The sequence below is a fragment of the Diabrotica undecimpunctata genome, chromosome 2 (assembly GCF_040954645.1).
Source record: "Diabrotica undecimpunctata isolate CICGRU chromosome 2, icDiaUnde3, whole genome shotgun sequence".
Classification (NCBI taxonomy): Eukaryota; Metazoa; Arthropoda; class Insecta; order Coleoptera; family Chrysomelidae; genus Diabrotica; species Diabrotica undecimpunctata.
Window position 1 is genome coordinate 129153894 of NC_092804.1, and position 12625 is coordinate 129166518.

Genomic DNA, 12625 nt, shown 5'->3' on the forward strand with positions numbered 1-12625 from the left:
TTCAGCCTTTTGCATTCTATAGTTTCCAGGACGTCAATGTCTATGCCCATACGCTCTCTGATTTCAGTATTCCTTACTCTATCTCTTCTAGTGAGTTGGCAACATCTTCTCCAATAATTCATTTCCATTGCTTTTATTTTGGATGCGTCATTTTTATTTATTACCCAAAGCTCTGAACCATATGCAGCAATGCTTTCTATGATACTTTTGTATATCCTAATTTTTGTGTTTCGGGTGATGTGGTTATTCCAAAGTATACTATTCAGTTGACGTATTGCTGAATTTCCTTGACCAATTCTAGTAGCTATTTCTTTTGTATTCCGACGATTGTCCGTAATGTTTACACCGAGATATTTATAGCTATCAGTATTTTGAATTTGTTTGCTTCCTAGTTCTAAGTGCTTTCCTTCACCTCCCACTACTACGTACTCTGTTTTTGATGGATTAATTGATAAGCCCCACTTAGTATATTCTTCATCTATTTTTCATAACATGTAGTGGATATCATCTTGATCTTTTGCAAGTATTACTTCATCATCATCAGTAGCTCGACAACCCTTTCTGGGTCCTGGCTTGTTCTAGGATTTTCCGCCATTCTGTTCTGTTCCTTGCTTTGTTTTTCCAGTTGGTAATCTTAAGTGTTTTCAGATCTTGCTCCACTTGTTCCATGTATCTAAGTTTGGGTCTTCCCTTTGACCTTCTTCCTACTGGTGTTTGTCTCATAATATGTTTTGGTGTTTCAGTCTCCAACATTCGTTCAACATGGCCCATCCAGCGCAGACGTCCGATCTTTATGGATGTTATGATCTCGGGTTCGTTGTATGCTGTGTACAGTTCAAAGTTATATCTTCTGCGCCATATGTCATTTTCCTTTACCCCCTTATATATGTGTCTAAGGATTACTTGGTCATCAGCAAAATGCAAGCTGTACAGTGTATGGTCTCCAATTTTAACACCCATAGGTTCACATTTTCTTTTCCAAATATCCAAAACCCCCTCCAAATAAATCTTAAAGAGTGTAGGTGCAATGCAGCAGCCTTGGCGAAGTCCTTTGGTCACTTTTATCTTTTTTGTCACTTTTTGTCAAATCTTTATTACACTCGTCATATCATCGTACAACTCCCTTAGAGCATTAATGTAAATCGGTGGAATATTCTTGTCTTCTAGCACCTGCCATAGCTTGGCTAATCGGACACTGTCATACGCTTTTTGAAGATCAATAAATACCATGTGTGTCTCCATATTATGTTCCAAACGCTTTTCTATTGTTTGTTTTAGGCAGAACACATTGTCTATACAAGAACGACCAGCACGAAAGCCATTCTGATCTTTAGCGTCTTCCCAGCAATCTTCAATTCGGCTTTTAATTATCTTTCCGTAGACTCTACAGATTGAGTTAGTTACACTAAGCCCTCGGTAGTTCTTACAATCTTTTCTGTCGCCTTTATTTTTGTATAGATTGCTGATATATGCAGTTTTCCATTCTGGGGGTAGCTCTTCTCCTCTCAAGAATAAATTAAAAGTATAAGCCAATAGCTGAAATAGTTTGTCAGGGCCATATTTAATCAGTTCAATGGGTACTCCCCCCGGTCCTGGAGCCTTTCCATTTTTCATAGCGTTGGCGTGTTTTTTAATTTCTTCTGGTGTTATTTCAGTTTCTTCGCGGTAGGAAATATCATATTTTTGGTAGCCAATATCTTCAAATTCTGTTCGATCTTCTGTCAGCATTTGTTCATAATATTCGACCCATAATTCTGGGGCTATTAGAGTTAACCTACTTCATTCTTTTCTATCTGTTCTACTACCTCTAATTGTTTTCCAGGCTTCTTTACTTCTTGCTGTACGCATAAAATTTTCTACGTTATGGCAGGCTTTATTCCAATTCTCATTTTTGGCTTTATTTACCTCTTTTTTTACTTCTTTGTTTAAGCTGTTGTACTGTTGTCGATAGTAAGGGTCCTTTGTTGCTAGCCATTTGTTATACATATTCTTCTTCTTCCCCACAAGATCTTCTATTTCTTTATTCCACCATTCATTTCTATTTTTTATGCTATCCACTTCTCCAATAGCTTCCATTGCAGCTTCGTCAAGAGCTTTCATAATTTCGTTGTACGTATTAATTGGTGAGGAGTAACAAACATCGTGCAATTTCAGATTCAACCTCATTCGATACAGAAACTGGGTAGACTCATTTTCAAAACCTTGTAGATTATATCTCTTTGTTGAAATGTCTTGCAGTATCATTGAACTTTCGTTTTCATTTTGTCGTTGGCTTCCTTTAAATGTAAATAGTAGTGACGCTTTAAGCAAATGGTGATCAGATCCACATTGTGCTCCTCGATGGACTCTAACGTTAATAACCTTTATTGTGGAGTTTTCTTTGCATATACAGTAATCGATTATTGATTTCAAATTCCTCGTTGGCTGAATCCACGTGAATTTATGAATATCCTTGTGCTGATAATATCCATTCATTATCTTTAAATTCATATGATCGCAGAAACTTATTAATCTCTCACCGTCTTTATTTATTTTTTCTTCTCCAGATGGACCGACCACTTCGCTATTTACTTTTCTTCCGGTTCTAGCATTTAAGTCACCTCGTAGAATTACTTCCTTCCTAGTTCCAATACTCTCTACCAGGTCCGTCAATTCGTCGTAAAATTTATCCTTTACCTCGTCCTTTTCATCTTCAGAAGGTGCATATGCGCCCACTACCACTATGTCACGTCCTTTTAGCTTCATCTCAACTTTTATTAGCCTTTCGTTTATTTGTTCCCAATTCTTATTATTTCGTGACAGCCTTTTCTTTATCAATATACTTACACCTGCTGCTGCTCTTCTGTCTTTTCCTACTCCACTATAGAAATGAACAAAATCTTTAAACTCGTCTGTCCCTTTTCCTTTCTTTTTTGTTTCTGTAAGGACTGTTATATCTAATTGAAATCTCTTAATTTCTTTCAACACCTCATCAAGCTTAGTCCGAATACCTTGCACATTCCATGTTCCAAAACTCATTAACCTTTTTCGTAAGCTGGGTCGTTTTCCGTTAAGACCGTCCGGCGTTTTCTTTCTAGGATTTTTTGCAATACAGTTTTTTTTCCGTGTGATGGGGAGTAGGCCTATCGCCACAACCTCCAATCCTGGTGGACCGGGAAGATTTCTGTAGGGGCCTTCTACCCTTAGCCGAGTGGCCCCAGTTTTTGGGCGCTGGAGACTCGCCCTCACCCTTCTCATTCTGAGATAGGATTTGCTGACTATGTGTTAGTTGTTCTATACTTTGAGACGTTTCTTGGTATTTGTGATACCCACATATCGGCATCAATGAGTACTCCAAGATCTAAAGTCAGCCGTTTTAAGCCGCAGAATCAGTGCATACTTTTTGCAATTGATGAAAAATAATTTCAACGTAAGGCATTATTTTAATAAAAATAAATAACCAAAATACAATTCATGTGCACTTTAGATTTTTCACGGGATTTCATTTTCTCCCATATATGAACAAGATTATCGGTGCCTTTGTTTGACCAAGTTTCATCACCTCCAAACAAAACGCATACAAAACAAGACAGTTTATAAGTTTGTTCGTAATCACACAACCAGCTATTTTTATCGTAAATAGTTTTATTAAACTTGCGACAGCGAAGTTTTTGTCCACTTCCACTTTGTTTTTCAATTTTTAAATCGGGTAAAGGCCGACCGAGTTCTTTAGTTTGTAATTTTTTTTCTAACGAAAAACTACCAAAAGAGTTTTATATTAATTTGATTCATCGTCAATGAATAAATTAAACTTACGAAATAATCAAAATATTATTTTAGATAATAAACACAATAGCAACGAGCGAAGGCGTAAATAAATCGAAATAGATCTACTAAAACTTTCATCTCGAGATCTCGTGCCTGGCTCGAGTAGTCACATTTAAACGTATTGCTAAATATATAATACAGCTCTATCTTTGTCACTCACATAGGATACTCGTAAAATCTTTCTCTTTTCATAAGAGCCACTATGATATTGGTATCAGCAGATTATTCGGTCCACAGTGGGTTGCTAGCATCGGTTGTGAGAATTGTATTGCGCACACAGTTGTCAGATTTCATATAATTTACGGAGATAAAAAGAAATACACACAAAATAATTAACAGGGATTAAGATGTTTTAAAGATAAAAAAATATGTTTCTGCATAGTTAGCAAGGTAGGGCCATGGCTCTATGGTACTACCTCACGGGCAGCCACTGATTTATGGTTTGTCATTGTCAATGAATAGTTAGAACTGCTTAAAATAAAGCAACAAATGTTAACATGCTGAACTATAATTATATAATTTATTATAATATAGTATTAATGTTTATTTTAATTTATTTATAGACATCTAATACTTATTTTAATTAATTTACAGTCTTTTAAACCCATCCCTTTAAAGTCATCCTCGATACTCATAGCATGTTCATCATAAATATTGAATACTTAAGTCAGGTGACAAACGCATCCTTGTCTATAAAGCATCTCTTATAGCACCTCTTCTGAATTAACTTCAGAACTGCTGATCTAGTCGTACTGTTGTAAACAACTTTAGCGGTCATTGTGCTAGTTCATTCAACGCATCCCCAGCATAATTTCTAATTTCCAAAACTTACCTCTCGCTTAGTTACTTCAAATTTACGACTTAGAAGAAGGAGCAGTGAGTCCAGAGTTCGCAGGATGCACAACACCTACATATGTTTTTGTTAGACTGCTCGGAGATATTGTGGAGAAGATTACCTATCAAAGTAAATTGTATGCATTGCAGAACAACAAGATACTGAATATAAAGGAAGGTGAATCACTGTCCTTTATCGGGCTGAACTTTCTAATGGGGTACCATCAACTTCCCTCGTGGAAAATGTACTGGAATATTTCACAAGACTTACATGTGCCTCTTGTTTCGAAAACCATGTCAAGGAATCGTTTCGAGATGATATTAGCAAATCTACATGTCAACGTTAACCAACAAATTTCCAACGACAATAAAGATAAGGCACTTAAAATTCGACCGATGATAGATACTCTTAACAGACAATTTACTACATGTTATCATGGCACAAGAAAACTTATTGTGGATGAAAGTATGATCATTTTTAAAGGACGAAGTAGCTTGAAACAATATAATCCGAAAAAGCCCATCAAAAGGGGCTACAAATTATGGTCTATTGCAGACCAAAATGATTTTATGTTACAGTTTGACTTATATCAAGGCAAAAACGAAAAATTGCAGATCGAATTCGAGAACTATGGTTTAGGAGAAAGAGTAGTCCTATCATCAACCAAGATGGAATCAAGAAAGAATTATTTATTTTGGTAATTTCTTTACGAGCGTAAAATTACTCGAAAGACTAAAACTAGAAAATACATTAGCATGTGGTACAATTCGTAAGAACGGGAAGGACTTACCTCGAAATTTAAAAGTAAAGGAATTGCAACGCGAAGATTTTGATTATAGCTATTCTAATACTAACATTGGTTATTTTATATGGATGGATAACAGAGCAGTTAACATTGCAACTCACTTTCATGGGTTAGAAGTAAAACATGTTTCCAGAAAACAAAGAGAATGTTCGAGTTTAAACTTACCATGCTCCAGCGTTGTGGAAGACTACAACAAAAATATAGGCGGCGATGATCTTACCGACCAACTACGTAGTTCATACTGTGTAGATAGAAAATCACGTAAATGGTGGCACCGTTTATTCTGGGGCATGTTGGAGATTGCCTTTGTCAATTCATATATTATATACAATGAATTATTCGAAAAAATCAGCCAGCTGGAGGCAAGAAGATCGGTTGCTATGGGACTTTTAATATACGCCACTGAAGCAAAGAAGCGAGTCTCCCGAAGTTTGGAGTCATCTACACCTAACAAAGGGAGGAAGTAGAATTACAGCGCGTTGGATGACGTCAGATTGGGAAATTTGGGAAAACACTGGCCTGTTTTTACCACCAATACGGGAAGATGTGAATATTGCAGCTCACTTGCAATAAAGTCTAGACCTCAATCAAAGTGTTCATTTTGTGGTGCCTATTTGTGTTGTAATTCAAATAAAAACTGTTTTGCGATGTACCACTGCCTTTCTATTTCGTGAAGAGTAATCATTTATAAAAAATAATAAAAGCTTTGATTCTTAGCATTTTTCTTATAGCAACAGAAATTGCTATCTCCTGTCCTAATTCCTGAAGGGACTTGTAAGTCCCATCTCTGGGAAAAGAGTCCTTGTAGCAGAAAAATAAAAAAAAAAATTATGCTTGAGCTATCTTATTAAATCGATACATGTAAAATTTTTTTTTTAATCTTAATTTGGGCAAAAAAGGGTTAAGTACTTACTTATTATGGCCAAAAAACGTTTTCTGGGATTTGAGGACTAAATGACATTTCTATCATCAACAAGGACTGCCCTGTTGCGAGTTTCTTATTGTTGTTAGTATTGCGTAAAAGATATTTCCTTTATACATAAAAGTGTTATTGAAATACATTCTTGAAGCTACTCAGAAAAATAACAATACTAATTATTAATAAAAGTTTATTGTATAAAAATCACAAAACCAAAAAGCAGTTTAAAATCACAATTATTTGAGAATATATTTAAAAATAAATACAAGAGAAAACAATAATAATTAACATGTCTAAACAATAATGTAAAGCATTAAAAAGCATTAATTTACAAAAAGTTATCTGGCAAAAGTAATGATAAAACTTCGTTGGGATTTGTTTTTTTGAAACAAACGACTATTTAGGAACTTGAGCTCTTATCCGTCAGGAATTTTCCACAGACTTGCTGACGGTACCAAAATCACCACTGGCGCTTCTTATCAGTGTCGGGTACTTCCTTCTGAGCGATAACATTTCTTGATATTACTAAAAACATAATTTCAATATGTTATTCCATAAACAATAATATTTTTTCATTATGATAGATAATTTGTTTTTAACCCTAACTTTTAACTTGTATTATTAACTTCTACAATTAAGAAAACGCTCCTAAAGTTTTTTTATTTGTTTACTCATCCTATTTTAAATAATTTACCGATATGATTATTATAAAATTTTATTTTGTACATGATAATAATTTTTTATTACGATTACACTACACTAGGACTACGATTCTAATATTAAAAATAGAAAATCTAAATAGTCCAGTCGTCAGAGATTTGACCTTTAAAAATCATACGAACAAACTGAATTATGCTGAGAATGTTAATTTTGAGACCCCAAAAAAGATGCATAAATGTTTACCTCTTTTACCTCCTGGGTTCCCCCTAAAACACCTCCTAGTAGGGGGTAGGGGGAAGAAAAAAATCATTTTAGCAAAAATGTGTACTGTACGGCGTACGTACAAAAAACGTGTTTCAAATAAAAAATGTAGATGAGATAATTTTGAAAAACAAAAATGTTTATTAGCACTTTTTGTGTAGAATGAACCATTTTGAATGTCAGTTAAGCGCGCGTAGGTAATCAATTTTAAATAAAATTTGTATCAACTCGACGGTAAAAATTCGATCTTTTGATGAGAGTGTCCCATCGACATCGACAAAAATAAAAATGCATTTTAAAGGAGAAGAGTGCAGTGCAGGAGAAGATAATATACCTTTCCAGAAGTTCAATAACATGGTATTCTTCGTTGAGCAAACCGCGTTTCATAATCTGTTTTAGAAGCTCTGCCGTTACTGTCACAAAAACTCACACATACCATATCCACAAATTATTCGTTGCTGAATTGGTAAGGCATATTATTAGTTCTTAATACAGAAATAATGTATGAAAACACAAATAAATTATTCACTGTGATAAAAATGGAAGAACATTTAGTATTTTTGACAGTAGTAGATTATTTAAAACAAATAACAATCACCTTAAAAAACATTTTGTCGAAAATTCAAAGTATACCACTAAATTTAGTTTTTCATCTTCTTTTCAAAAGCAGAATCCAAAAAAATTAATGTGCGTAAATTAATCGATTGGTCACCATCAAGAATATTCGCGTGTCAAATACAAAGAAATTATACGGTGTTGTTAAAAAGTTAGGAAACAAATAAGAAGTTGGTAAACCCAGTATCTTTATTATTGATGCCAAGTGTCCCCTTTTTCCAGTTACGTATGTTACGTTACCAAAGAAACACCCTGTCTACAAAAAATATTCGTGATCTGACATCCTAGCAACGCGTCCAGCCCATCTAAAGTCTCTGCACTTTAACCACTTTCACAATATCTGGATCAATGTATAACTGATATACTTCAAAGTTGTATCTACGACGCCATAGCTCATTTTCATTTACGATCCCAAAAATCTTTCTAAGAATTTTTCTCTCAAAAATACCAAGAAGTCTTTCATCATTTTAATATAAGGTTCACGTTTCAGCCCCACATATCCAAATCGGTCTTATTAATGTCTTGTATATATTGAGCATCTATTTGCTGTCTGTATACATTTGCAATGTCGGGATCTTTTAGTTTATTAATGTCGATTTTTTCTCTCCTTCTCCCGATCTCTTTTTTGAAATTGAATATTCTCTCTTTAAATCGTGCTTTAACTAAATAGTGATCAGTATCTATGTTTGCTCCTCTAAAAGACCTAACATCTAATAAGTTAGAGCAGTGTCTTGCATCGATGATTAAATGATCTATTTGGTTAATTGTTTCATTATCAGGATATTTCCAAGTTCCGTTATGTATATCTTTATGGAGAAATCGTGTCCCAGCTATTATCATGTTCTTAGATATCGCAAAGTTTATGATTCTGAGTCCGTTATCATTAGAGTCTACTTGTAGGCTCTCTTTTCCGATGGTGGGCGAAAATATATTCTCTCTTTCGACTTTGGCATTAAGGTCTCCTGCTATTATTTTAATGCCATTTTTTGGGCACTCATCGTACTCTCGGTCTAGTGCCTCATAGAACATGTCTTTTTCATCATCCTCTATTTCTTCCGTTGGAGCATGGATGCTAATAATGCTAATATCAGCGAACTTCCCTTTAAGTCTTATTCGACATACCGTATGATCAATAGCTTTGAAATCGATTACACTATGTTTGATCTTATTGCTTACAATAAATCCGGTACCAAATTTATGTCGGGTAGGATGTCCACGGTAGTAAGTATTGCAGTTATTTTTTTCAGAATGCCTGAGCTACTCACCTCATTTCCTGTAAAGCAATGATATCTGCTTTGGCTTTATTCATTTCTTGTAAGAGCAGAGCCGTGGCTCCAGGCTGATAAAGGCTTCTTACGTTCCACGTGCAAATTTTTAAATCATTATCCTTATTTATTTTATGAGTTCGTAGTAGGTTAGATAGTCCGGTTTCTTTCTTTGTAGCTTTTATAACAAAATGTTTTTTACAGGGTTGGGTAGTTAACCCAACGCCAAACCCCCTTTTCGGAGGGCCATTTCACCCGCTCTCGTCAGTTCCCGACCCAACATTCCACCCAGGTTGGATACCGGATCTCCAGTTGGGTTACTCGGTTTGCACGGGAAACCAGCGTGAAGGTGAGAATCGGATTTGAGTAGAAGAGGCTAAATGGAGTAAACTGGAATCAACTCCATGTTTTCGAATTCCATCCCTTTATCCCCCAGGGTTCAAAGTTGCCAAAACTTTTTTTATACATGTCATTCTAAAAATAGTTAGCGTCCAATTTTTTATTCAACTCTTCAATCAACTAAATATCCTATTTAATCTTTATTTTCTATTTTCAATCTTGATTTATTTCAGTTATAATTCTTGTATTTGACTCCAGTCTGTGCTATGTCACAGATTTCTATGACACACTTCAATAGACAATTGATCTGTTACTTGGCAACTGTGCTCTGTCATGTCACTTATCTGGTCATTATCATTGTAACAATTCTTTAGTCCTATATTTTTTATAAATATCGTTTATCTATAAAAGGCATACTTTTTGCAAATTTTGCAGATTTTACAAATCTTTTCTTGGATTTTTTTAGGCAAATCAATTTTTCCTGTTTCCCTTTGTTGGGTGGAACTTTATAAGAGCCTTTTGGTGCACCACACATATGGGATGACAATTGCAGCAGATATGCAGAACATAATAGGTGTTAAGAAATACAATGGGCTCGATTCCGGCATCTACGTTCTGCTATCCTGTGAAGCCAACATCAGCACTTGACCACTACATTCTGCAATCATTTGAAGTCAACAAGTTATCCAGTAATGCCATAAGTATCATTTTATATTTGTAAAGCTTATAGGCAAGATTTGTTTTGTTTAATTTTATTAAAATTTCAATTGTTATATTTATTTATGTACAATAAATATGATTAGTTAATATCTTTGTTTATTTGTCACAGCCAAACTCATTTTCCATCTTTACTTCTAAGATAAGACGTTCTCACACCTGAGAGATTGAGCAAAACGTGGCCTAACAATTGGCTTCCAAATTAAGTTGTGAGTTTTATTATTCTACATTGGCTCCCAACTTCCGGGGGTAGTTATATTGTTACCCACTGGCTACCATACATACTAAGGTAGCACGATCCCTTAAGGTTTTTATAACTCTCTCCCCAATGGCGCTACAGCCCAAATCGATCTTTCTTCTTTCAAATACTTCCAGCTTTCTTTTTGTGTTTTCTGTCATCACCCATGTCTTGCATCCGTTACATACTATTGGTCTGATAATAGATTTGTAGACCCTAGTTTCGATCTCCAGTATGTGTTTTTGGAGCGGAACACATGGGCGAGTGAAAAGTGTACTCTGTTTCCCTTGATTATTATTTTTTTTAATTTCTGGTTCTTCTGTTCCATCTGTGCTTACGTGCAAGGTTTTTATAATTTCTCTTTTATAATGAGAGCGATGTCACGGCAATTGTGGTATTCCTTGTGATTATTTTTTTGATTATTTTTGGCGTATTTACAGGTTAAACGGCGGAAAAGAAATAAATAATTCCAGACCACGTCATACAAACCCAGAAAATAATATATCAATATGTAGTAAACAATTCAAAAATAAGAAAATAATAACTGCCCTTCATAAATTTTAAATAAAACATGGTAAGTACTCAATTTAAAAAACAATAAACTTTTTCGGCACCTCTTTCTAAAGCTTACGGGAAAATATTTTAGAATACAGGGTGACCCTTCGTTAACGCGGATATCTAATTACGCCCAAATTGTAAAAATTATAAATATATCAATTTACTGTTATGTGGATTAATCAAGAGTATAGTTTAAAACGGTTTTAAAATATACATGATGGCTCACAAAGTGTGGCGTTTTAAGCTTGTTTTTGAACGAAATTGCCTATATTTTATTGAATTTTTAATTGCTGTTCAAAAGTTGAATGAACTTTATTATTAAACATTTTCAATATCTAGGTATTGCCATTCCCGAGATATTTTGATTTTTCGTAAATCGCACAATCTAGAGAACCAATTAATTTAGTCAAATATAATTTGAGTTGTAAATATATTTATCAAGAATTCTTTTCTTGTTTTCATAGCCAGGTATTTAGTATGTAGACATCAAAAGCTCATATAGTGCTTATGATAAAGTTGTCCTGTATTTTTTTCTCCCATCTCGTAGTAAATTTAATTTCTTTTCAAAAATTAAACTGGTCTACCGTACCTAGATTTTCTAGTTTTGGAGTTACCTTAAATGATTTAAAATATACTATTTATTACATGTATATTTTACATGGGGCTAAAATAAAAATTTCATTTTGTGCATAAGAAAAAAGTATTTCCAAAGTGAATAGAAAATTAAAAAATTGCAACTCGGAAAATATCGATAGGAATGAATTTAATATTGATACTCAGGGATTTTCGAGGTCACTGAATACGAATGAGATAACGACGATGATCTTTGAGCTACTCACTTTACAGGGTGGACCTCGTCTTTTAAGTTTTATGTTATTTTCATTCGAAATCAGTCAAAAGTCATTACTCGGTGATTTCTGGGGTTTCTGAACACGAATAATACGACGGCGATGTTCTTCAAGGTATCTGGTGGTGCTCAGGGTGAACGTCGTCTTCTGAAGTTTTATGTTAATTTGTTATTTAAAATTTTTATGAAAGGTTGTTAAATATGAGTTAGAATATAATTTCTTGAATATAAATACGAAAAGTAAAAAAGATGATTGTACCATTTAAATTTAATTCTTCCTCATCTTTCTAATCCATTATTTCCAAGCCATTCTTTCTAATCCACATTCTTATATAAAAAATGTTGATTTACATAATAATTTGAAATAGATAGAGCTAGGAGAAAAAAACACACGTTGACTATGTAACTTGTAGGACATCTGTGTACTTTTACGTGTAAGAGATAAAGTATAAGAGCACATGTGAAAGTAAAAGGCGGGTGCTGCTACAGAACAGATTATAATATGTATCACCGGGCCCATCAGTGCCATCAACTGCTAAAGCGAAAAATTAAAAATAATGTTTTGGATAATTTTTTTAGTAAAGTTTTATATAAAGTTGCATGAGGTATTCTAAGGTCATTTATCAATGAAATATTCATGTTCAGCGACCTCGAAAACCCCCGAGTAATGACTGTCGACTGATTTAGAATAGAATCAACATGAGAAAAGACGAGGTCCACTCTGTGCACGAGATACCTTGAAGACAATCCCGTCATATT

General features: G+C 34.3%; 1 protein-coding gene across 6 annotated transcripts in view; it reads right to left on the bottom strand.

Annotated features, from left to right (window-relative positions):
• Positions 1-6542: 6542 nt before the first annotated feature.
• The window catches only part of LOC140434866 (uncharacterized), a 541244-nt gene continuing 535161 nt past the window's right edge, over positions 6543-12625 (bottom strand). For all 6 annotated transcript variants that reach the window (XM_072523454.1, XM_072523453.1, XM_072523449.1 and 3 more), the window contains one exon: positions 6543-6891. Coding sequence is in view for 1 of the 6 variants with exons in the window: in XM_072523453.1 (XP_072379554.1) it covers positions 6846-6891 (46 nt within the window). In the remaining 5 variants the exon portion in view is untranslated. The remainder of the gene's footprint in view (positions 6892-12625) is intronic.